Consider the following 27,430-nt stretch of genomic DNA (forward strand, 5'->3'; position numbering starts at 1 on the left):
TTGGTTTGTCTCAAAATAATTTTCTACTTCTAAAAATAAATATATCTTTTACCATAATACCCCTTTATTATTAGTTAAATTACAATAAAATTAAATGCAACTAACATAGAATAAAATACAAGAGAATTGTAAGACTATCATTTTATTTAATAAAATTAATGGTAATTAATGTTTTCTTAAACTGTGTGTTTTTTGTCAGGGGACTATTATTTTGGAACGGAGGGAGTATATAATAATAATAATTAGCTCACCAGTAACCGTTTCCCACGTAGAAAAGTGATAATGTCTTAACTGTTAAAGTAATGCTTCCTGCCTTTTTTGGATATAACCTTTTTCATATGAACTTCCCGTTTCCCTAATTTCCCCTTCCATTTTCCTCTTCATCATTTCACTAGAATCGCCTACAGATCTATTTGATTTCAGTCCAAGAAATGGGTGATAAGTACAATATGAAGAATCCGTCGGTGAAGAGGATTTTACAGGAGGTGAAAGAAATGCAATCGAATCCATCTGATGATTTCACGAGCCTTCCTCTTGAGGTAATTCGATTACAATTCAGTAATTCTACAAAATAACCTATCGTCTTTTCTCTTCCTTTATAGATCCATCCAAATAATCTGTTTCTTCATTTGGTGATTACGTTTAATTCCGCTTGAATTTCGTGTCAGTTTAAATCCGAGGTGGATTTTGATTTGTTAAGAAAACATCAGAATTCAGATTCCACTTCTTTGAATCTCTATCTTTGTAGCTAAGTGTAATTACTAATTTTTCTCAGTTATCACTTCATAATCATCCTAACTTTAGGGTTTTCATGACTTCAAAGCGTCGAATTATCTGCCATTTTACTCCAATTTTGATAGTGATTCATATAGTTATAAAGGAATCCTTACTGAGGTTCAAAAAGCAGGGAAGTTCAAGTTCTAATTTTCTAAATCAAACTGGGGTTCTCTTGCTACATGGTAGTTTAGGTTGTTCTCTCCTTCAAATGAGTTGGAGGGGTTTTGATAATCAGTTTATACACTCACTGATAACTGATTATTCTTATTATTATTTTGACTTTTTGGTTCCTTAGGGTTAAAATAATTAAATATTTTAGAAACAAGAAGTCTTTGTCATTTCCTTCGTTGGAAATGCTTCCAAGATTTAATAGGAAAAAACACACAAATAGAATGATTGTGGTCTTAAATTTGTTGCAAGATTCAAACCATCTTTGCGTTGGAATAGATTTGGCATTAAAGTGTTAGTATTATTTATTATTTTTGCAGGAAAATATATTTGAATGGCAGTTTGCAATAAGGGGACCAAATGATACCGAATTTGAAGGAGGAATTTATCACGGCAGAATTCAATTGCCTTCTGAATACCCATTCAAACCACCATCATTTATGTTGTTGACGGTGATATTTGATATTTCTTTCTTAATTATTGAATTCATATTTCCCACAAAAACAAAAATAAAAAAAGCACTTCTACTTTTACTATTTACTAGTATTTAGTATTTACCCACTGAGAATAAGTGTAATGATTTAAAGTAATTTCCATTGTTTCAGCCAAATGGACGTTTTGAAACTCAAACCAAGATTTGCTTAAGCATATCAAATCATCACCCTGAGCATTGGCAGCCATCATGGAGTGGTAATTTATTTATTTATTTATTTATTTATTGCATAATAAATGTGAGTTAACTCAATTATGTTGCAGTTAGGACTGCTTTAACAGCACTTATAGCATTTATGCCTACAAGCCCAAATGGAGCTTTAGGATCATTGGATTACAAGAAAGAAGAAAGGCGTCTTCTCGCACGTAAATCTCGTGAAAGCGCCCCTAAATATGGTACTCCAGATCGTCAAAGGCTCATTGATGAGGTCATCAATCACATCCTTAATTCTTCTTCTGAATTTTAATTTCAGTAAAGTTCACTAAATATCTTGTGATTGTTCAGATTCATGAATATATGATCAGCAAAGCACCACCGGTCCCTCAGCAGACCTCTGAAGATGCTATTGCTTCAGAGCAGCCACCACCTGCCGCCACAGAATCCGCCGGTGAAGCTCCGGCGACTCCTCAAAACACCACCACGGAGATCACCGAAGATGAAAATGAAGAAAACCATGAGGCTAACATGGAAGCGGAAGACCCTAGGGTATCAAAACATGTTGTACCTTCTGCATCATCTGTTGTACACACGGTGGAACCACGGGGGCAGGAGGTGGTGAGGGTTCAGAAAAGCTCCGATGACCGCCTGTTCACGTGGGCGGCGGTTGGGCTGACCGTTGCTATTTTGGTGCTACTTTTGAAGAAGTATATGAAAGCTAGCGGATATGGTGCGGTTTTTGTTGATGAGTCATGAAATATTGATAAGTAAATCTCTGATTCATGATTATTACTCGGTGTGTTGCCATTTATGATATGGTATTATGACAGGAGATTTAATAATAATATGTATATGAGAAAATGATTTAGTACATATAAAAGAGTTTTATAGTGAGAATCGATGGATATGAGGTGTAATGTTTTATTGAGTTGTACCTTATGCAGTGGAAGTTGTATTGGAATTGGTAATATTTTCATATTTTGAATAGAATATGGCCTTATGGAAGGAGTTTCAAAATCTTAGTGATACAAAATATGCACTTGTTCTTTATAATTATTAGAGAGTGATCCTTAAAATATGGTGTGTAATTCTTGGTCTCGTTTCTTTTTTGTCATGGGAAGGTATATAAAATATAGAACTATCAAAATTCTTTTTGGCAAATTTTAATAAAATGTTTATTAATCATATATTATTTGTAGGCGTGTAATATATATCATTTTGGAAATTGGTTATTTGGTTTATCTTCTTCTTTTTTGGAAGAATATATTAAAAAAGCCACAACCTATAAAGGAACAAGGCACGTCAAAAGAAAACAAACGAAGCGATTACAAAATATTATTGAAAGGAGAAGAAACCCAAACCGTCCAATTACAATTCCCATGAGCCCCATATGCTTGATCCAACTAAATACAGTGAGCATGTTGTCCACCAACTTCGAGGGGAAGTATGGATCTTGTTAAAGATCATATCGTTTCTCGTCTTCCAAACGCACCAAAAATAGCCATAAATAATAGCTAACAATTTTCTTTTTTTGGGACAATTGCCCCGGATCGCAGTAAACTTGACCAGATCTCCCACTGATTGAAAGTTCAACCACGAGATGCCACACCAATTAAAAATCCACCTGTCGTGAGAGAGCAACCCAAGAGAAAGTGTTCCGTGTCATCGAGCTCAGAATCATAAAACTGACAAGAATTGTTTGGGACATTTATACCCCTACAAGATAAAGCCATCCCCGACGGGATTCTGTCGATACAAGCCCTCCACACAAAGAAAATAACCTTAACAGGAACCAATTTTAACCAAACAGTTGGATTAAGAGTCGAGACAGTCAGCTTTGAATCTATTAGATCCCACAAATCATGAACATAAAACCTCCCATCATTGGAGAGTCTAGACCTCCAAACATTCGACTCACCATTTAGCATAAGGGAGTCCGTAAACCCCCTTAACTCCTGCATCTCCACTACTTCCTCAATGCTGCTAGGAAGCCTCTTCCAAGCCCCAACCAAATTGCTGTCAGCTATTCTCTCAGCAATAAGACAAGACCTTTTCTTGTCCAGATTGTAAAGAGAAAGAAACCGAGACGCGAGCGTACCAAAACCGGTCCAGTTGTCTAACCATAAAACCGGATCCAACTTGAATTTGGAACACAGACCAATTTCTTCCATTGAAGAAACAGCCCTCATAATGTTGTACCAGATCCTTGGATTTTTTTGGCCAGAGAGTCATCAACATCAACAGGCTTTCTATTGGTATTGTGAATACCACAAACGACACGCCTCCAAAGAGATTTGGGCTCGTTTTTAAATCTCCAAACCCACTTAGATAATAAAGCCTAGTTCATCGCCGTAAGAGAGCCCACCCCAAGTCCACCTCGGTCTTTGGGCCCAAGAACCACATTCCAAGCCACCCAATTTATTTTGTTCTTCTCGTCATTTCTGCCCCAAAGAAATCGCCTACGAAGTTTCTCAAGAATCTCTATAACGGATTTAGGGGCTTTGAAAAGAGAGAAGAAAAAAAACGATAAACTTCCAAGAACCGACTTAACAAGAGTTAAGTGTCCTCCAAAGGATAGTGATTTGACCTTCCAAGCAGAGAGTTTAGAATGAACTTTTTCAATAACGGGTTGCCAATTTCGCTTAAGACTCATATTTGCCCCTACCGGTACCTCTAAATACTTGAAAGGAAAAGAAGCTGCTTCACAGCCAAGAATCCTAGCACAACTTGAAACTTCATTGCTTGAGACTCTAATACCAAAAACCTTAGATTTATGAAAATTTACTTTCAACCCAGACGCGGCATGGAAACACTTAAGCACACGAGCAAAATTAGCAAAATTCGAACTCACCCAATCTCCAATAAATAACGCGTCATCGACATAAAACAAATGAGATAGAACGGGTCTACCATTAGGGATTTTTAATCCTTGGAACAAATTTAATTGACACGCGGTTCTCAACGCAATGTTTAAACCCTCCATGGCTATGATGAAAAGAAACGAAGAGATCAGGTCTCCTTGTCGGACACCTTTGGTCATGAAAAACTCTTTTATAGTCGAGCCGTTGATTAACACCGAAGCTCTAGAAGATGAAAGATAACCTTTTATCCATAATATCCATTTAGCTCCAAAGCCCATTTGACTCATGACCGATTCAAGATAGCTTCAATTGATGGAGTCAAAAGCTTTGTCAATGTCGACTTGGAACGGAACACATAGTAAACACGCATACAAATTTTAACTCATGATTGATGTGTATTAGTTCCATCCCCAGGACACATAGTAAACACAAATACAAATTTATTGCGACGATGACTTTTATACGAAAAGTACAAGACTTCATGTAATATATAAATTGTTATATATTTAATATAATGATTTACATTTAACTTAGAAAATATATATATATAATTACCAAAATTTAATCAAGAAGTTTAAAATAAGTCATTAAAAAAGATATTTAATTTTTTTATTAGGCATATAAATTTTACATTTTTATTCTAGCAAGTTTTCATAATATAAAGTTTTTTAGAAATTAAAAAAAAATAACAAAATATATTGAGAAAATGCTCATTTTGCCATTCCTATTTTGTGTGGAATGAATCATTCTGAATATTTAAGACTAACTTTATGTTATATTAAAAGTGATTTTATTGATAAAAGTTTAAATTTCAGACTGACACTCAGGATTCCAGAAAAGAAAAAAAAAACTTTTCCGAAATTATAGTACGATAGAGAAAATGCTTTGTTTAACAAAAAGTGAAAATATATAGCAAGTAAATATGATACAAAAGCTTAAAATGTGATATTTAATTAAAAAATGGATGATATTAGATATTTATAAATAGTCATTTCAGATATTAGCAAAACGAGTTTTTGAAAAGTATTGATACAAACCAGAAAAAAAAAATACGCATCATATATTTTATCCGGTCTAAAATGCTTCGATCCTTACTCGGAGACAAATGTCAAATACATTTATTCTAAACAAAGAATTAGTCGTTTTTATTAATATCCCAATTATAATGGTTATATTTAAAAAAAATAATAATTTAATAAAAAGTATATATACTATTATATCACTAAATTATTAAATATACATATTAAGGATATATCCAACAACAAGCTTTTAAGAGATCTTTTGATTTTATTTTTTTTTTAAAACTCAGAAATAAAGAAAAATTTGTTCGAGAATTTAATCAAACCCTTCTATACAAATAAAACCTACCGCTTCCACTTGTATACATTTTACGTTTTTAGCATATACACAAAATTGAAAAAAAGATTTGATCCATTTTCCCAATTTTTTTGTGTGGAGGTTGGTAAGTGATAGGTTATATAAATACGAAGTAAAAGAAATTCTACATTACAAATTTATTAACGAAACAAAGATAATCACAAAGGACTTCTTAATAAACACAACCAAAAAAGCAGAAACGTGGCATTATTTGATATCTTTTGATGGGCCCGCTTATGCATCTGCCTGCTTCACGACTTCACGACAGTTACGGGGCAAGAACTATGGTTCACTACATAGTTGCTCACACTGCCCAAAATAGCCCTGCCAAATTAAACAAACACCATATATGAGAAGTTTTTTTTATAAATAATAAAGGATATATTTAGAGAATTAAAAAAAAAAAAAAAAAAAAAAAAAAAAAAAAAACTCAATAAATTCATTAAAATGCAAGTCTGAGTAGCTTTATAAAAAGCTAGTTTATTAGCTTTTTTTGATTTACCAAACATGACAACCTAAAAAAACTCAAAATATAAGCTAGCTTTTAAGCTTGTTGTGTCATGCCAAATATAGTCTTAAACTCTTAATTAATGAAAGTAGGATGCTATGATAAACAAATCAATGTAAGCTATTTTTGCATTTTAACAATGTGAATCCATAGAGTACCCAACATCACTCCATTTTGTAAGATTGAAATGGCATTGTGGAAGTTTGACAAAGAGTGAAATACATAATAGCACAATTTACTTTCATCATTGTAACAATTTAGACAATTGTTTACAATAGTGGTTAAACTATATATATTTTTTTTTACGGTTTAAAAGGCTATTTTTTCCCAATTACCGGTTTATAAAAATAGTAAAATACAGAAAAGCACAACATACTTAACATTTTATTGATATGGGCTCCAAACTAGTACTCTTTATATAATTGTCATAAAAATAGATAAAATGATGAAAGTACATTGTGTTTTTCTGTCTTTAATGGTGATATCAGAAAATGGTTTTTTTATTGGTAAAAGAAAGTAAAGTGATGTTAACTACAATAGAAAATTATTTAGTGACAAATGTACAAAGTGTAAATATTTTGTTATATTAGTTACCTCTTTAACTTGCCAAGTCCTCGGTTCCCGACAATAAGACAGTCTAACGGGATATTATCAACCGCTTCACATAGTTTCTCTCGAGCATCTCCCCAAAAGATTTTCAGCAGAACCTCAACCTGCACCCGTAGATATATATATATATATATATATATATATATATATATATATATATATATATATATATATAAAGCTTTTCACATCCAATTCTAACGCCTTGTTTCTTTTTTTAATTTCAATTAATTAACTAAATGTGTGGATAAGTGATGTTTAAAAATATTATAGAAATTCCAGCCAAATTTGACAAAATGGAATGAAAAGTAAAATTGATTAAACAGAGAGTTTCTTCTTTCTTGCATGATGTAGAATTTAACGGGGGTTGAATGGCTTGTAGTTAAAATTGATTAAATAGAGAGAGTTGCAGGGCCATTGAACCATTCAATGAGTGAATAATCTATTTTAAGTGAATATAAAATAATTTAAACCGTATTACTAGTTACTAGTAATTTAATGTAGACCATATAATCGACTAATATCATTATTTAATGGAAAATCACAATGATTCAACCAATCCCAATTTAGATATCATAATATTTAAATATAGTTATAAAGTGATATAGATATACAAAATAAATAAATAGTATCCTTATATGGAAATCCGTTGAACTTTCAAAAAAAAAAAAAAAAAAAGGTTACCTCTTTCTGAGTTGCAGCCAAACTAACGATTTCTAGTGTTTCTGGGTCAGGCTTCGTCCCATATTTCTTGGTCACAAGCTGGGGATCACGAAACTCCGATAACGGGATCAAAGCTGTAAAGATAATAGGATCACATAAACATTATTTGAAGCAAACTATACGAAAAATCAACAATAATTAACAAATTATCTGACAAATCGAATCAATTTATTACAAGAAACAAAGGCGTCATCAAAAAGAGCTAGCCAATGATTACGTAATCACACGGAAACGAAGCTACTAATGAAGAGTTTTTGACCAAGATGGTGTTTTTGAAAAAAATATTTACCAAATAGGTGTGGTTTTAAAAATATTTACCAAATAGGTGTATTTTTAAATTTTTTTATTTTTCTTAAAATTTCAGTTTTTTTAATCATTTTGCTGATTTTTTTATCATACATTTTTTATTTTATTTTTTACTTTTTGTTATAAAAAAGGTGTTTCTTTTGTTTATATACATCAAACAAGAGAAAAAAATGGTTTGTACACTGCTCAACGGTTTAGAAAACAAAAAAATGAGAATGTTTTTTTTTCTAATTTATTATTATTATAGTATCTACATAAGAAATAAAAATCATTTTCTTATTGTTTTGTATTATTCGTTGAGTTTTTTTTTCTTGTTGCATCTAAACTCTAGATATACAAAAAGAAAAGAATTGTGTATTTTTTGCTAATATATACCAAATCAATTGAAAAAAAAATTGTTTGCTGGTCTTGTTGGTTTAAATTAAAAAAATTATTGGTACAATGTTTTAAGTACAAACCAACAAAAATTTTAACAAATACAAAACAAAATAAAAAAATATCTAAAATAGCTTGGTTCGATAACCATTATTTGAAAAAAAATTAAAAGAATAAGACATAAAGTCGAATAAACCAAACAAAATATACGAAAACATATTCAATATTTTTTTGTTTGGTTCATTCGACCCTTTTTTCTTTTCAGATAGTGGTTATCGAAATAAGCTATTTCGAAATTATTTATTTTGTAAGAAGCAATTGTTGGTTTTGTAAACATTATACCAACACTTTTTTAATCTAAACCAACAAAGACTTTTTATAAAAACTAACAAACAAATTTTTTTTTTCAATATGAACCGATAAATATCATTTTAAGTAAAAACCATCTGAATAATTAATATACTAATAAACTGGAACATGGGAAAACAATTCTAAAATCAAACAATTGATTTGGTATATATTATTTTTAAATATATACATGTCGTAACAAAAAAATAAGAAAAAAAAAACCATTCATTTTTTTTTGTGTTCTAATCCTTGGAGCAATGTACAAACCATTTTTTTTTCTTTTTTCTCTTATTTGATGTATATAAATAAAAGAAACACATTTTTTATTGCAAAAAGTAAAAAAGAAAATAAAAAAAAAGTATGCTAAAAAACAGCAAAATGATTAAAAAAACTGAAATTTTAAGAAAAAATAAAAAAATTTAAAAATACACCTATTTGGTAAATATTTTTAAAACTACACCTATTTAGTAAATATTTTTTTCAAAAACACCATTTTAGTCAAAAAAAACTCTACTGAAAACCAATCAAAAGCGTCATCAAAAATAAAATTATACTAGAAAACGAATGTGTACGTGGTAATCGACTCTTTTTCCTTTTCTACATAAAAAAATAAAAAAGAAAAAGTTGTGGCTGCTGAATATTATAATAATAATAATAATAATAATAATAATAATAATAATAATATATGACAAATGGAATCAAAAATCTTGAAAAAAAAAACGATAATGATGAAGAAATAAACACATAATAATTAGGAATGAAAAAGAAACATCAAGCGTATTTTTCCTAACAAAAACTCATAATTAACACTTGAACACGGTTTAATCACATAATCTTTTCTTCAAAAATACGAATCCAGCAAACTCAAACAAAAGTTTCATCACTGATCCCACACACAAACAAAAGTTGTGGCTGCTGGATTATAATAATATAATATATGGAAAACGGAATATGTAGAAGAAAATTAACGATGATGATGTAAATGTAAAGAAACACATGAATGATAAATGATAATGAGGAATTAATTGAATTAACGTACGAGATCCGGTGACTTCCCAGAGCTGGATCTCGGTTCCTTCTTCACGGCCTTCAGGGAGAATGTTGACGAGGATGAGATGATCGCCTTTCTTCAAAACGTTATCCACCGCCCATTTCACAGCGGCTCTGCTACAAGCCGAGAAATCCATCGCAACTCCGACCCTTCTCGCCTCCCCCATCTCCTACTTTCTCTTTCTCTCTCTTTCTCTCTCACACACACTCAAACACCCTACTGCTTCTCTCTCTCTCTCTCTAAAAAAAACAAGTGTTGTCTTGTATGTCGTGTCGGAGAATTGTGTGGTGGTCCGGTGGATGATTTGTAATATATATGATGAAAAGTTATTCGGTGTGACGCGACTCATGGACTTACTCATAGGTCTTCTTTTGAACTTGTATATCACGAAACATTATTGGTATCTTTTTGTAAAATTAGTAGATATTTTATAATTTATACACAAATTTTATAAGTGTGAAAATATTAAGGAAAAATAGGTGTAAGTTTTTGAATATATATTAAATGTATAACAGATAGAAACTGAAACTTCATTTTTTTTAAATGTTGTTAGAAGTAGGCTTTTGAATTAAAAGCGCGTAAGTTAAAGCATGTTCTTTTCTGTTTATAAATTGGTAAACTGCATATTAGTGTATCATTTGGGATTCACAAGACATTTACTTGATTGCATTAGAAAAAGTATTTCTGTATTTTAATTACAAACATGATGGTTCAGGAATCAAGCTTTTTTTTTATATCTAAAATGCTCGTAATAATTATGGATATGATATTTTAATGACAAATGTCAATATTTTTTTATATGTGGTATACACTAAAAAAAAGATAAAAGTTGTACCTTTATGTAAGAATATCAGATATCTCTAGAAATATTGTTTTTTTTCTTGACTCTATATAGTCTATGAACTAAATGACAAAAAATTTGACAAGCAAGCCAAGTTGTGTACTATAATAATATTCGATGGCTTAATTATTAAAGAGAAGAACAAGTGGCATAAGTATAACCACTAGTCCACTACCAGGGTTGCCTAATTTCATTGAAAATATTCTTTTATTTATTTAAGCACTAGGAATAAAAGATTAAACTGTGTATTTCCAATAATATAATCTATTATTCATTATTGATCAAAGTTAGTTATTAGTTTTAAGTAAAGTAATTGCATCTATTTAGGATATGGCAAAGTCTAACAACGAAGAAACAGTCATTGTAGGCTTAAAATTAGTACTCAACAGAGGAGCAAAAAAATCGCTAGTACATACGATTTAATGTTAAACCACGTCAATGGGGGTATATAGGATGCTAGAAAATATGCAATAATATTTGGCGAAAGTGAAAGAGCAAATCTTGATATTGATTTAATCAACACACATTCAAAACTGAAAAATAATTGGGGGTGACTGTAAATGGCAATAAAATCTACCCTTTAAATTATGACAAATTCTTAAACAGAAACTGTAAATATAAGAAAGTTTTATGATAAAAAAAAAAATTTACAATAATTTATTTTCACATTGCCTACTTTTTTTATGATAATAAATTGTCTAAATTAATTGATGTCCACTACTACAAAAACTGATTTCAAATAGATAAATGATAGATTATGAATGTATAGATAAGTATAGAAAATAAATTTCTCATAATTTGATATGAAGTCTTATTTCCTTATATATGCCCTATGTAACATTATATATCGATCGAACGTCAAGAGGAGGTAAGAGGATTGATATCTTCCATTTTATTAAAGCATTATTATACTTATTTATTTTTATTTTTATTTTCTTTTGCACTCTTCTCCCTTCTTTTTTTTTTCTTTTACACTTTTCTCCCTCCTATCTCCTCTCAATCGACAGCAGTAGGTTCTTCACGGACGATGTTCCTATAACAGTGGTTCTCTTGATCTCGTCAAGTTAACGCCTCATATTCCGACCATGTTTCTGCACCCACGGTTCTCTACATAGGGTCTACATCTCCATCCTTAAATCACATCAATAATGGAAACCAGAACAACAATAATCGCAACAACAATCGCATTATATAGGATCCTTATCTGCAGGAGCTTCCAGGAACCCTAATTGAGTTCCTCAAAAACTGTCCACATGTGGAAGGTTTTGGAAGCCTTCCTTTGTTTAACTTTTGAACAATTACAGTTTAGGTTTTTGCACCTTTAATTAATTCTAATTAACTCATAATTAAATCTAAATTAATTTTGATTAATTATTAATTAATTATTACTACTTACAATTAATATATTAATCATATAACATATTAACAAATCATTTATTACAATTTATTAATCATATAATAAATCAATAAATCAACCTTTCTCTCCAAATGTCATTCTATTCGGTTACTAGTTATGAAGGCAACCCAAAAAGGACTTTGTTTCTAATTCAAGTATATATAAATTTATTTATGAGCTTAGACACCTTAATTCAACAGAAATATCTTACAATCCCATTCGTTTTCTATGATTACAAACCTCAGAGTTGCGATTTTAAGAGTCTAGAAGGCGGTCGGAGGGCCGTTAAGCTGATATGGACCGAAGATCTCAATGATTCGAGAGCGGATTCATGATGGGAATCATCCGGTTTGCTTTTATGATCACGATCAGTATTCCAATTGTTTTCCTACTTTATTTACTTGGATTTAGGTGTTAAAACTTTTTGCTTTGCATTTAAGATTATATGAATCATTGAGATTTTTGGATTAATTTTCTTTTTGGTTTATTTATTCTTATTTAATTTATTATGTTTTCTTGATAAAAGATCATTATGTGTTAAAGTCGTTTGTTTTACTATTTATTGTTGAGTAATTCATAGATTAGACAATCAATCTATCTAAGTTTGCTTGAATCATATTAATTTTACATTCATAAAATTGGTATGACTAGTTTTTGATCAAAACCTAGGGTTGAATAGTAATGTCTGTAATTTTAATGTGTAAGAATACATATGGTGACCATTCGTGTGTAGTAGCTTCATGATCTTTGATGCTAATAATTCAAGTCTTTCATAATATAAATTAGACACTAATTTTTAGGATAATTAGTTTACTTGATCACTACAATTAAAAGTCTCAAAAATCAAAGGATTAGTTGTCTAAACCCGGAAACTAGTCAATTTAGGAATCGGTGAATAATGAATAAATAACCATTGCACTGAAGTATTTTTCCAATATTTTGAGATGAAATCCGATCGAACCAAAGTACCTGAAATGATCCGTTTACAATTAGTTTATCTAGTTAACTTAGTTATTAATTTAATAGAGCTTTCATAATCAAAACCCCATCTTTTATTGCTTTCGTTTATTTAATGTAACTTATAATAAAAAAAATTATATTATTAATTCACCACCATTCCACCTGAGTTCAACACCCTTACTTATCAAAACTATATTATACTCGATCAGGTTTACTGCCTGTAAGTTGTGGTTTAGATGCTATAGACTAGGAATTATAAATAAAAAACAAGTGCATTAAAAATACACACCACCGGTTATTAGTTCTTTGTATTATGCAAAAACAGCCCGATATTTTAACCAGATAGATTCGGTCGGTTCCTGGTACAAAACTAGTTTCGACGATAATTTTAAAAGATCAAATTGTTTTATTTTTTCAGCATTTCAACAGCTTTTTGTAGTCTGTGAAATATTTAAAACATGTATATCTCATTCGTTTGAAGTCATATTGGGTTTTTTATAACATTTAATTTAATGAGTAATTTCATTATTTTTAGTTACATATTCAATGCATTACAGTCCCCTGAAGTCAGGATATCAAGGCTGGAAAATTTTCAGCTTTTTATCATTTTTAGTTTTTCCTTTTCTACATTATGATTAATCATAATTCATTTTTATGTATTTTTGAAATAGAAATCATATGAAAGGGATCTTGGTAGCAGGGTCGGTCCAAGACAATTTGAGGCCCGGGGCAAAATACATAATGGGGCCCTTCATGACATCTCTAAAAACTTTTATTAACTAAAGAAAATAATACAATTGTAGGGTGGGGATTCCCCAACTATAAAAATAAAAAAAAAAGCTTCCCAACAGGATCAAAAGCCACCAAACAGCTTAACAACTATTAAATATAAAACAACAAAGAAACATTATGAACCCTCCTAATACATAAACATAACAAAGAAAAACTAAAAAAATTACATTTAACAATTTTTTAGATGCAAAGTTATCGATTATTCTATCAAATTCAATATCATCTAGCAAATCTTTCTTAATTTGTAATGTGGCAAAACTATTCAATCTTCTTAATTTTCTAATCTGCTGTAAGAAAGTGAAATGCAACAGAAATCAGAAATACAACAAGTATCTGGAATTTAGAATGAGACACTGTAAGAACAAGAATCAATATTTTGCATCAGATTAAAAAAAAATCGAATTTAAAAGTCTAAGATCGAAATTTGTATAATTATATTCAATTGTAAGAAAAAAAATCGAAATTTGAATCAGATTAAACTTACATAGATTCAGAAATCAATTCATGATTTGAGTCTTTGAATTCTTTGAGTCTCAAACTTCAGAATGATTCAATCCTTCATAAAGAAACAAAAAATAAAAAAACATAGGGGTATTTCAGAAATTAGAACTAACTAAGGCTATTTCTGATTCAGAAATTAGTCACAGATTCAGAATAAATTCAAGAATCTTGTCTCCTGCTCTATTAATTTCAAAAATAAGAATGAAGAATCGCTTGATGCACTCTCGGCTCTCAAGGGAAAATCGATTAGAGATTCATAGGGGATGGAAGAAATTGTGAGATAATGAGATTTAGAAATCAGAAAAGAAAAAAAAATCAGAAGAATAGAAGTAACCGTTGTGTGGAGTCTGGAGAAGTGGAAGCGGTACATTTGGAATCTCCATAGAAATCGTTGATAGCCTTGGAAAGAGGGATTTGTGAACGCACGCTCGACATCTTGCTCCCGCTTTTTGGTTCCTCTCGTATATTATAATTTGGCCTGATAATTAGTGGACTAGGCTAAAAATAATGGGCTAACTCAATATAGCAAATGCAAAATGGGGGCCCTTTGGTATTTGGGGGCCCGGGGCGGTCGCCCAGCTTGCCCAGGCCCACGGGCCGGCCCTGCTTGGTAGAGTATCGAAAAATTGGGACTTCAATATGATTACAGGGATAGTGACATTTCTTGAAAAAATTAAGACAAAAACGGAGATAACAACCTTGTAACAATGTATTTGATCTAGTTCTACTCATCATATAAACCAAGTGAGCATTGTGACATTGTAACACACTGATTCTTTACAACAAAAGATAAAAGCATATGTTTTCGTCCCAATTAAAAACTGATAATAAAACATCATGTATATTCCTTTTGAAAACGCTTGATTTAGAGTAAGCAACGGAAGTCTTTCAAATAAATCTTTTAAAAAATATTAAACATAATGTGGATGGTGCTGCAGTCAGATCGCATTCTTCCATTTTTTTTTACCTTAGAAGGTCTCGAAAATATTAATAAACGATGATAAGCTTAAAGCTTAGTGAGTAAACATAGTACTAATCCATTATATTAAGTATATATCACATAACAGATAAATACTTATCGTATAAATTTGAAACACATATTTTTGGTACCAACCCTATACTGTCACTTTACCTTATAAGGTCACTCATGACAAACTATGATCACTTTCCCTTATAGGGTCACTCATGATCATTCTTTAACTTTGATCACTTCCCCTTATAGGGTCACTCATGATCAACATATATATACAATTCAACACTTTTATAGATACAGTGAACATAATAAATGAGTTAGTGCAATTCACTTGATCAGTCTTGAATCAACTAAGTAGGTTGGTTCAAAGACAGGCACAACAACGCGTATCAACCTATAATGCTATACCCGGTTACTGACTATTTGATCATAAAAACTGATATCTAAATTTTTCATTAATCTCACAATACTGGATTGACTATCAAATAAGGATTGGCCAGTCAAGACAATCGGAAGGCAAGACCATTTCGGCATATAGTCTTTCTGAAATCCAACAACCACGTCGATATGTCCATCCTAGACATCATTCTCGTAAGTAGACCAATCGGTATTTTAATTGGAATTAATGACTAATCTAGGAGTGAGCATATTAACCGAAAAACCGAAACATAATCAAATTAATCGATATAACCGAACCATTACTAAAAGATATGGTTCGGTTTCTAATTTTGATTAACCAAATACATATGATTCTGTTATGGTTTTAATCTAAAACCGAACCATTATAAACCAAACCGAACCAATAATATTAATAAGTGTTTTTAATAAAATAATAAAATATAATATTAAATATATGGTATGTAATTATATTAGGAACTAAAAATCTAAAGATTAATATTTGGAGCTAGATATAATAAGTAATCTTCTATCAATACAATTATATATACACAATCATTCACTTTTTATAACGATAGACTTTATTTTTTCAATTTTTATAGAAAATTATTTTATTTTTATGTCGTCTTTGACCATTTTGGTTAACCGATATTAACCATTAACCGACTAAAACCGTTAACCAAACCCAATATTAACCGCTACCAAATGGTTATCGAAATACATTAACCAATTATAGTGGTTATGGTTCGGTTTTGACCAATAACCGAACCAAATCTCCCCATACACACCCCTAGACTAATCTTATATTTGTGGGGTTCATAACAATGACTAAGAATATCTTCAGTTATAGTTAAGAGTAAGTGTAACTTAATCGGCTGACGAAATCTGAAGGACTGTGAGTGTAACTTCGACGCTTACTTTCTTTTCTTTTAAAGACCTTTCCAAAAACTTTCAGCGTTTTGCTAACGATACTCTAGAACGAGAAATCAAATCACAATGGAGAGAGAGAGAGAGAGAGAGAGAGAGAGAGAGAGATTTGAAGAGGTGCAATGAAATGAGGAGCACAAGTCCTCTATTTATAATGCATTTAATGCCAGTAGTTGGGGTGGTTGGCTGTTATATTTAATATTTGTTGGTGTTGGTTTGAAAGTTGCTATTTTCTCATTATCTTCGATAATTGTAACTTTCTCATACATGTTCCGTTTTTGACGTTCTTTATATCAATTATTTTGTATTTTCGTCTACTAAAACTTTCCTTTAGATCATTTTAGCTAAACCCAATATATTTTCACTTTATATTTTTATAAACAAAAGCTTATACTTTATGAATTTAAAAGTGAAAAGAGGATGTTACATACATTTAACAATGTATTAGTTATAAACATACATGTGAAAGTGCTATAAACAAAGCTTGAATAGACTAAAGATAACAACCTCGTAATAAATAAACTAACTTTATTATTAAAAAAAAAAAAAAAAAAAAAAACTAACTTTCAATAGGGTCTCAACGACTTGTATCATATGCAACAAAAACTGTACCGGTCCAATGGGTAAATGAACCAGAAAGCCCAAGAATCAAAACCGGTGCCGGACTTGGACTTGGAGCTGGTAAGCCTCTACAAGTCCAGTTCATGGTCCACCCACTTCTGTGAAACCACTAAAACTAGTTTCAGTCCGGTCCAAATGCTCACCCTAGTAAGAACCTATCGAAACACTTTGAATCCTTGTATGAAAAGCTAGGGGAGACGAAATATACAACCCTTAAGTTTGTGGATGTGGGTACCTCCACAAAAAGGGAAGAAGAGCCAGTTGAAGCACATGCACAACAACTAGAGCCCATGAATTTGTCTGATTCAGAAAGGGTTGCTAATGAACCCAAAGTTGATATTCCACCCTCTACGCAGAAAACAACTCCAACTCAACATATGCAATTGATTACATCACCTCTCCACCGCAAAATGAAGTGCCAACAACTCCTCCAACGACATCCAAAGCTACAAGGAAAAGGATCCTTACTGATGAACCCCAGTCTATTCCTTTACATTTTGAGGAGAAAAATGATTCAGGGGTTGAGGAAGCCAAGAGGAGACAAGAAGAAAAGGAACTGCTGGTAGCCAAGAAACATCAAGAGGAAGAAGATCTGATGACTGCTAGAAAATTGAATGAAAAGTTTCAACAGGAAGGTATGTTGATGATTGGACTTTGCTGACAAAGGAGAGAAACATATTAATTGCTTATCATCACAGCCACAGGTGGAGCGAATCAATGGAGAAAGTATGATCCGACAACATAATCAAGAGATGCATAGGATTCAAGCTGAGAAATTTCTGAAGTCCCGACAATTTAAGGTTTTTTTTTTTTTTTTTTTTGGGAGAGAGAAATGATGGTTGCTCATACTGTCAGACAAGCAGACTTCCTATATACGAATCCTGCTGATTTCACTATGTTAGGGAGATGGTTTGAAAATAGATATATATATATATACCTTTCCCTACACTGCTCTTTGAAATTATCATTGAAAACAGTCGTAAATTCCCTTATCTTCATCACTGAAAATAGATGTTATTGTTTATTGTAAGCCAAATAATTATCTCTATGAATCACTTATCATTGTTTGTAGGACCTTAAATTGATCCTATCATCATCATGTTACAGTGGTTTAAAAAAAACAATTCAAATTCTCAATAGTAATTTATTCCATGATAACAGAATATATAACAAGACTAATTTTTAATGATATCATAAAAGCATTATGGGTATAACATAAGTTATAGATTTCCAAGTCCTTAGCGTTACAAATAGCAACTAAAGTCGGTTTGTTTTCAATTTCATTTTGTTGGATGCTAAATAAAACAAAAATAAAAAGATTTGATATTTTAGTCAGACTTCAATGCCTGAGTGATTTCCCAATTGGAGATATTATCCGCTGATCCCGAATTAACCAATGCAACAATGAACCTCTCATGCTCAAGAGAAGACGGATACATTATTTGCTCTTCCTGTCATTATTCATTTACAAATAAAATAATAACACCTTCAATAAATGCATTACTTTGTATTTAAATAATAAATATTTTGTATATAGAGAAAATGTAATAATAAAGAAATACCTCAGGCAAGTTGTAGAATTCATCAGGAGAAATTTGCAGGAGCTCAGTAGCTGTGTGGTCTGTGCACCAGGCTATAACTTTCCCTGTATCATCTGCAATCGTGACTTTTAAATGGAAACTATGGATGACATCATCACAGTCACAACCACAGAAGCTGCAGTGGGACCCACGTTTCTTTGTAACCGTGTGTCCACATAATGAGTGACAATATCGTAAATTTACATCACAGGGTTCGATGTTTTCTAGCCAAATTCGACACACCTGAAAGAGTGTATATACAATTACACATATAAGCATGTATTATTAAATATAATGTAAAATATGTGAAGATATAAAAAGGGAGAAGAAAGAGTAAATACATGTGTGTTAGTTTTGGGTGATAGTGATAGATCTGAAAGTGTGGAGGATTTGTGAAGGCATGAAGAATTTAGCAAAGCTGGTAAGCAACTGAGGTTAACAAAGAAAGATCCGCCTTCTTTCTCATGCCATGAAACTTCGATACTGATTTCCATTAAAAAAAAAATAACTTTTAGTTTTCGGGATATTAATACAAATCTTTAGATAGGTATACTTTTTTTTCACAGTTTAAGTAAATCTTTAGCTCAAAAGTCAAAGGTTGACTCTTTTTGTTAAACACAAAAATAATTTAGTAATCAACATGATTTTATATGTTCTCACCTCTTGTGTTTTGTCACAGAGCATGTTAAGCCAGCAATGTATACTGTGTGACCAATGCTTAATTTCCCTAATGACCTAATAAGAGACATCCAACAGATAATAAACTATATGTTTTCTTGATGGGAAAAATTAAAAAGAAAAGAAATAATAATACCAAGATTTGAGAAAATGTAGCTTAGCCCATATTCCTCCAGTTGGATCTTGGATTCTCAACAAGAATATGGATTCTTGATTATTTGTGGTTTTAATATCTGTAACTGTGCCATAGATGCTTATGCTAGTCATCTTGTCTCTAAGATCACCTGCAAATAACTGTAAAAAAAAATGAAATGCAAAAATATCATAGAAATGCACATATCAAAGATTTTTCAAATATATTGTAATTAAGGCTAAAAAGTAAACATCAAACTTACTTACCCTGAAAGGGTAGCTACTGAAGTCAATGGCTCCCCGAGAATCACATGGCAAGGTCACCTGAGAAACTTTAGGTCCTTGACTTGGATCAACTGCAGTCAACACTTTTGACCCTTGATAATGATTTTGTGTTGATGCCACAGATACCTAAACAATTCCTTGTTAATAAAGTTACATTTTTAATATTTTTTTTTTTACAATGGTGGACAAAAAAGATTGATTACTTGTTCTTCATGTCGAATGAAAGGCACCATATAGAGTTGAGTAACACTCCCATATTCCAGAGATATTTCTTCAGATGAATCCATTTCAATACAAGCTGAAACAAATGGTCGATCCAATGCTACCCAACTTCCTACACTGCAACAAACTTCATTACTGATTATATATATGCACAACAATAAAATGATCATTTACTCATATTCAACAATTTATTCGGTCTAGAAGGTTTAAATGGTCATTCACTCACATTCAGACAGTTCATTAAGACGAAAAAAGAAAGAATTATTACGTATACACAGTTACTCCAGATAGAGATATTGTATTAAGTTGTTTAAGTTGAAAAGAATAAAAGTTGCAAACAGTTGAGAGATAAAGGGGTTGATATGGTCTTTTTATAAAAAGAATAACAAATTAAACAGGTGTTAATTTACCTGAAAAGATTGGCAAGCATGATCTGATCACCCCATAGTACAAATTTTACCCTGAAATTATCATTGTCTACAAGAGTAATTTGTTTCCTCTGCAAGCTACCAAACTTCCCCTGAATTTCTAAACATCCAATCGACTCGATCCTGTACAGATTAAGCAATAAAATTGTTTCAACTTAATTATTAATATAAGTATGAAGTCTCAAACATTGTTCATATAAATTCCAGTCTTCAAGTCACTAAATAGAAAAAAGGGTAATATGGTCAATTTGGTGTCGGCTAAGGCTTTACCTAGCATATAAAGAATACGAGATTCCTGCATCAACAGAAACTGAAGATAAAGAATCAGAACAGAATTGTGCTGCAAGCAGCATTGCGTCATCATCTTCATCCTGTAATGTTAATCACCATTGTCAAATGACCATTTTACCCTTGTATTATACACATTTCATATCCAAGATTGCTTCCCATAATAAACTCTACTCCTTAGAACTATTTTAAACTGTCTAAAGATATGCAAGTTGTCTTTTTGGAAAGAGTATTTTAAGAATCTAATAGATGGAGGGATCTAGTATTTATAAGTGGGGCCCACAGTAAGTTTAGGAATTACCTCATCTAGGATTATGAGTAGATATTCTGTTGGTAGAAGACGTAGGCGACCAGATCCACGAGAGGTTGTTCTAAGATAACATCCAGTAAGGAAAATTTCTCTCCCTTTCCTCAATATTCCATTTTTAAGGTCAGCCAAGTCATAAAACCTGTGTTAAATGCTACTGATAAAATATTATAAACCAAGAAAATCATGTTATCAAAGAAATTGCCACTTGATACTTCATACTATTACTAGTGTTTTTTTTTTTTTTTTGAAAAAGTACTATTACTAGTGTTACTGTTACCTGCGATGAAGATAAAGATCAATAGTATTGGAGCTCCAAAAATCTCCCAAGGTAAGCATGTAGAAATTTGTCCCTAAAGAAAACAATTGATCATCATCATAATTCACACTATTTGTTTTGCAACCACCCCTTGTAATTTGATCATTTTTTTCCTGTAAATCCTATTTTATAACTAGAATAAAAGTGTCGTGAAAATCTACCCTTATACTATAAATAAATATACATTATTTTGTAGTGTAAAAAATGAAAAACAGATATTTGTTATTGTAGTGCATGTCCTGAAAAGAAATTGTAAGATAGTGCATACCCTGGTATGAGATCCTGGATCCTCACAACCAGAGTCTCTAAAACAACTTTGCATTCCAATTCTAAAAGCTAAATACTAACATGACATATCCCAATATGCAATGACCTTTAGGTTTTCCATACAATGTAAAGTAGCCTATTCACATTCAATGACTTGGGGTTTGAACATACCTGGAAGAAGAAAAGCATCAACTATGACAACCTCAAGAACATTAGTCAATGACAAGAAATTCTTTTCATAGATTGAATCGATTGTAACTGTGTTGGGTAGCTTTCCTCTCTTATGCTTCTTTTGCAACTGATCAATACATTCTGGCCTTTTCTTCTTAGAATACCCACCTCTTAGATTCTCAGCCCATGCCTAAAGACACAAGTTTCAAAATTTAATACAGAAATCACATTAAAAACCTTGGAAGCGCACATCCAAACGCCCCCAATTTACACAATAGCGGTTTGTTTGTCAAAGGAATGTGCTTTTCTTTTGGTTCTGTTGATACAATGATGGTTTGCATTTATAGTTTCTTCGATAAGAAATACTGAACCCAAATCTAGAATCCAATTAAAAAACAAAATTGAAACCAAAACTCCAAAAATTTGTTCCAGAGAACCTGCGATAGTTCAGAGAGGAGAATGGCGGGTGTGACTCCACTTGAATAAGCTTTACAAGTTTTGATAATCCGACCAGCAACCCAGCTCCAAGCAGGTCTACTAGATTCTTCATCAACTACATCTTCGTCATCCGCTGGGGATAATACAGATATCGAGTAATCCACAAATCGAAGGAAAGGATCATCTTCTACATCGTGATTCTGTTCTTGATCCACCTCCATGGCTGCCATGTTTAATTGATTGATCGGTATTGAATCCGAGGACTAAAATCAGTTATAATTACGAAAAATGAACATATGATTGATGATTTATACCTCCACTTTGGTTCTGAACTGTGACTTTTAACGATTGGCGGTGGAAACCCTAGTTTGGGTAGATGGAAATTTTGGCGGGAGTTTGGAGGGAATGGTAACCTTCTCCATTTGTAAAATGCAAATAGCACACGCCCTAATCAATTAAAGTCTAAATACATCGTTTTAATATTTTATTTTGAATTTAAGTGATTTAATTGTTAGTTTCGTAAAGACCATTTTATAGTTTTCACTTTAAAAATCCGAATAGTGAAAAGAGTGCATATTAAAGTATAAAAAATCAAAGGGGGTCACCAACATGTTTTTTTTTTAACCATACAGACTACATAACTGAAATTGTGTGTGTCGAATTGTAAGAGTAATCTCGGGACTAGTTTCTTTTGCCTTCGTTGAATTTGCCATTAAGTTTCATTTACTTATTAGTGTTACATGTTTACTTTGTATTTGTATTACTAGCATTTCTCATCGACTTGTTTACTTTCGAATACTTATGTATCAATACAATATTTATGTGTTTAGTGTTGCCCTCTTTATATTCATTATGGACCGGTGTTGCATAGTGTTTTATATGCAGAGATCATTTGGTGTGGGTGTGTTTATAATATTAATTTATTTTGTTTTTGTTTCTTCTTATTAGAGGTCATCTACTTATAAGGGGTCGTTTGATAGTTGCTGACTGGGTTAGAGCTGACTGGATTAGAAGCTGTCTGGGTTAGAAATGCTGACTGAGTTCATATCTGACTGAGTTTATGTTGTTTGATTATTTATCTGAATGGTTGTGCTGAATGAAAAAAATGACTATATTACCCTTGTGTTGTTTCTTGTGCTGGATAAAAAAATTATAAAAACACAAGTTATCATATAAAATCCAAATTAAACATACATTAATTAAAATCCAAATACAAAGTGTAATACAAAATCCAAATACAAATTGTCATACATAATAAAAAAAGGTACATCATTTAACGTGAACCATTTGAAAGTAACTGATTAGCAATCTGGTCACGCAAAGTAGTCATATAGTCAACGACTTCTAAACCCCATTCTATACCTTCTATGTTTTGGCCCTCACTTCCTCCACCACCCATATTAGGAGTAACCATAGTGTTTTGTTCAAAGTTCGTAAATAATTCATCTTCAATATCGTATTTCCTTATAAAATTATGGACCGCAACACAAGCAATGACTATGTCTCTTTGCACTGGAAAAAGATAAGGAGTCATTTGTTTTAAAATTGGAAATCTCGCCTTCAATACACCATAAGCATGTTCAATGATATTCTTAAGTTGTGCATGAGCATGATTGAACCTTTCTTCCTTTGTTAAAGCTCTGTTTCTTCGAAAATCGGCTAACCAATACCTAGTATTGCGGTAGGGAGCCATAAATCCACGGGTGTTGGTGTATGCGGCATCACAAAGGTAATATTTATCTGTAGATGATTGACAAATTTATCATATAAATAATTGTCACAACTAGCATTTTGGCTAGGAAATTTCGTCCTCATGTAAGCAATAACTATTGTGAGACTTGTGCTAACACATTAAAAGTGTACTTTATGGTTCCTAATGGACCATGGAAAGATAGAGTACAATTCTCACCAAGTATGTGAAATCTCTCCCAAATCTCTCCAAGTATGTGAAATCTCTCCAAGTATATCGAATCTCTCCCAAATCTCTCCAAGTATGTGAAATCTCTCCCAAATCTCTCCAAGTATGTGAAATCTCTCCAAGTATATCGAATCTCTCCCAAATCTCTCCAAGTATGTGAAATCTCTCTCAAATCTCTCTAAGCACATTCCTTAGTCGAAAACAGCTCAAAACCGGAAGAGGAAACCCCAAAATGACCCTCTTGGTTCGGAACCCTCTTAGTCCGGAACCCTCTTGATCCTGAACCTCTTGGTCCGGAACCCTCTTGGTCCTGAACCTCTTGGTCCAGAATGCCTCCTAAGGAGCCAAGAGAAGCCACATCCTCGGAACCCCCATGCTTCGGACCTCCTTACTGCTCCGGAATGTGTAAGCTCCGGAAGGCCTCGCTTAGGTCTACTTCGGAAGTCTGGCCAACCCTCGCATCTTCGGTCCGGACCTCCGGAATTGCGCAAAGGACTTCGGAACCTCGCCTATTGATTTCGGAATCCGAGAAGAGCACTCCGGAATTGCGAGATTTGCTCCGGAACTTCACTGTTTGCTTCAGAATTTACTCCTTTGCTCCGGAAATTTCATAAGGACTTCGGATTTCGCTTCTAAGCTCCGGATTTTTGCCATTTCCGGACCATTTCATCATTTTAAGGCATTTTGACGTCGGAAATCACACCAAACTCTCATTTTTCCTATCCTAAACCCCTTAAACCCCTATTTTATGCCAAAATTAATTATTTTAAACATATTTACATAAAATAAATGTTTGGGATTTAGGAAGATCTTATCCTAAATCAAGATAAGGACAAAAAGGTTGACCTTGTGATTTGATGAAATTCTCATTCCCCATGCAAATCACAGTATCCCATGCTTTACCCACCAAATAACAAAGCTTGGACCATCAGATCCCCATGCACCAAAGATTCCCTCCCTTTTCTTAAACTACTAGAACAACGACAATAGAAGAAAGATTGGGCTATCCATTTCCTCTCACTTCTCTCATTTCCTCTCAAAAGCTTATCCCAAGGGCAAGAACAAGGATCTTGCTGGAAGCAAAATTTCTCAAATCGTCCCTGGAGTTTTTCTAAAGTAAGTTCTCCATCATCTAAGATTTTACATAATTTTCAAGATGAATCCATATTAGTTTATTCATAATAATATGTGATAATCAACCTTAGGATAACATTCTTCCCAGAGAAGTTCCTCATCTCAGCCAAAAGTTTAAGCTTGAGATCTTCACTCCATAACTCCAAACAACTCCTCAACCAACTCAAGGTGAGCTTCATACCCCACCTTTTTTAATATTTTAATGTTTTTGGGGGAGAGTACAAGTCAAATCTTGCCTAAATACTTGAATAATTGCATGTATACGTATGTTTGTATGTGTGTGTGAAATATTATTAAATTATTATTTTAGTAATATCCTCATGAACGTAAGATTTCACAACTTCATAAGGAACAGAGGATACTTTGTGAACAAAAGAGCCTCCCAACTATTGGTTGTGTCCAACTTAACCCCTTGATCTATGCTTTCATGTCTAGAGATAAAACTTATAAAAAGGGACCTTGATAAGTTGACACTATTTCTAGTGATTTTCGAAAATGGGAACTTTGTGACTATTTTGCAAACTATCAGGGAGTATTTTATAAATATTCAATATAAAAGTTTGCATCAAGAAAATACACAAATAGAGCCTTTATGACAGAAATATTTGTATGTCATAAACTGATGTCGTAAAACCTCTGTGACAACCCGAAACTTTTTCGTTATCCTTACCCAGTTTCCGTTAATAAAATTTGGTTTTTTATTTAATTTCGTCAAATTTCTTAGTTTGGGAAGAACCTTACGTTTTTGTAACATCCCAAAATACGAGCCAAAAAATTCATTTTTGAAACATATACTTAGCAAACATTAGAAATAAAACATTCACTGATCATATCATTTCATAAAAATGTCGTGTGTCCGGAAACCATTTTATAAAAACATAATAATGTCAGAGTACAAATCCCAGAATAACTCATGATGCGGAAATCAATGTGTGTGTATGATGTGCCGCTACCGCGCCATCTCTTTCCCCTTCGACGAAGAGGTACCTGAAAACAAAACTATAAACTGTAAGCACAAAGCTTAGTGAGTTCCCTCATCGTACCACATACCATACAGTTACATAACATACATATATTGTCCGGCATATCTGGGTGCCCGACCTACCCCTTCGGTCCTCTCGACCGGATACTGTCTAGCATATCTGGGAGCTGGTCTCCCTTTCGGTCCTCTCGAACGGGTACTGACTAGCATATCTGGGTGCTGGTCTCCCCTTCGGTCCTCTCGACCGGGTACTGACAAGCATATATGGGTGCTGGTCTCCCCTTCGGTCCTCTCGACTGGGTACTGACTAGCATATTTGGGTGCTGGTCTCCCCTTCGGTCCTCTCGACCGGGTACTGACTAGCATATCTAGGTGCTGGTCTCCCCTTCGGTCCTCTCGACCGGGTACTGACTAGCATATCTGGGTGCTGGTCTCCCCTTCGGTCCTCTCGACCGGGTACTGGGGACTATTTCACCCCCTTACTACTACCACATAACACATTTATCACATAATCTATCTAGCATGTCTGGGCACGACCGCCCCTTCGACCCTATCGGCCGGTAATCTGGGGACTATCTCCCCCTACCGTCACTAGTACATAGCGTCATATCATTTTAGCACATAACATATCACAGGTAGTAACAACCCTAGATGAATATCACAGAGACAATCATCTATCATGCAACTCCTACTGGTGGGCCGGCATTGTGGCCGTAGACCCACCGCTACTGGAAGGTAACTCACCTCGTACAATTAGTCGCTGATAATCTGTGCGGGAAACCTCCGTCCGCTGCTGCTCCGGAAATCCTCCGGCTACAACCCCACAATACTCAGTTAGGAACTGATCTCTATACTTAGGGTAAAATGACCATTTTACCCCCAACCAAGTCAAGTCAAGGTCAAAGTCAAAGTCAAAGTCAACTTCCAGTTGACCCGACTCGCCGAGTTGGGCCGTCAACTCGTCGAGTCCCCCACTCTCTACTCGTCCTCATCCGTGCACCTACTCGTCGAGTTGAGCCGTCAACTCGACGAGTTCCTCTCCCATTCGAACTCCACATGAAAACTCATCCGACACGCCGAGTTGATGAACAACTCGTCGTGTTCACCTTCATCTGATGAACAACT

General features: G+C 32.9%; 4 protein-coding genes across 5 annotated transcripts; 1 reads left to right on the forward strand and 3 right to left on the reverse strand.

The window, feature by feature from the left end:
* The first annotated feature begins 286 nt into the window (after nt 1–286).
* Nucleotides 287–2,611, forward strand: LOC145120510 (ubiquitin-conjugating enzyme E2 32-like). Its single transcript, XM_079056317.1, has 5 exons — nt 287–539; nt 1,266–1,397; nt 1,551–1,635; nt 1,702–1,865; nt 1,943–2,611. Exons 1-5 carry the CDS (start codon nt 432–434, stop codon nt 2,348–2,350), a joined length of 897 nt encoding a protein of 298 aa, XP_078912443.1. The 5' UTR covers nt 287–431; the 3' UTR covers nt 2,351–2,611.
* Nucleotides 2,612–3,183: 572 nt separating this feature from the next.
* LOC145122538 (uncharacterized) lies at nt 3,184–3,783 on the reverse strand. The gene has a single exon (XM_079058127.1). It carries the CDS (start codon nt 3,781–3,783, stop codon nt 3,184–3,186), a length of 600 nt encoding a protein of 199 aa, XP_078914253.1.
* Nucleotides 3,784–5,767: 1,984 nt separating this feature from the next.
* Nucleotides 5,768–10,047, reverse strand: LOC145120008 (Adenine nucleotide alpha hydrolases-like superfamily protein). The gene is made up of 4 exons (XM_079055795.1): nt 9,738–10,047; nt 7,631–7,743; nt 6,935–7,053; nt 5,768–6,156 (listed from the first exon to the last, which is right to left on the reverse strand). Exons 1-4 carry the CDS (start codon nt 9,913–9,915, stop codon nt 6,084–6,086), a joined length of 483 nt encoding a protein of 160 aa, XP_078911921.1. The 5' UTR covers nt 9,916–10,047; the 3' UTR covers nt 5,768–6,083.
* Nucleotides 10,048–18,284: 8,237 nt separating this feature from the next.
* Nucleotides 18,285–22,701, reverse strand: LOC145118989 (Nucleic acid-binding proteins superfamily). 2 transcript variants are annotated; one of them, XM_079054634.1, is made up of 14 exons: nt 22,586–22,701; nt 22,271–22,494; nt 21,834–22,023; nt 21,357–21,429; nt 21,071–21,218; nt 20,752–20,852; nt 20,464–20,604; nt 20,035–20,170; nt 19,814–19,957; nt 19,551–19,708; nt 19,397–19,471; nt 19,078–19,219; nt 18,719–18,979; nt 18,285–18,607 (listed from the first exon to the last, which is right to left on the reverse strand). In XM_079054634.1, exons 2-14 carry the CDS (start codon nt 22,490–22,492, stop codon nt 18,485–18,487), a joined length of 1,914 nt encoding a protein of 637 aa, XP_078910760.1. In that variant the 5' UTR covers nt 22,493–22,494; nt 22,586–22,701; the 3' UTR covers nt 18,285–18,484. The 2 variants fall into 2 exon arrangements, with proteins under 2 accessions (XP_078910760.1, XP_078910759.1); XM_079054633.1 differs by lacking the exon at nt 22,586–22,701 and having other exon boundaries at nt 22,271–22,574.
* Between the last annotated feature and the right edge of the window lie 4,729 nt (nt 22,702–27,430).

The sequence above is a fragment of the Lactuca virosa genome, chromosome 6, assembly GCF_052849685.1.
Source record: "Lactuca virosa cultivar CGN04683 chromosome 6, Lactuca_virosa_CGN04683_v6, whole genome shotgun sequence".
In the NCBI taxonomy this organism is placed as follows: domain Eukaryota; kingdom Viridiplantae; phylum Streptophyta; class Magnoliopsida; order Asterales; family Asteraceae; genus Lactuca; species Lactuca virosa.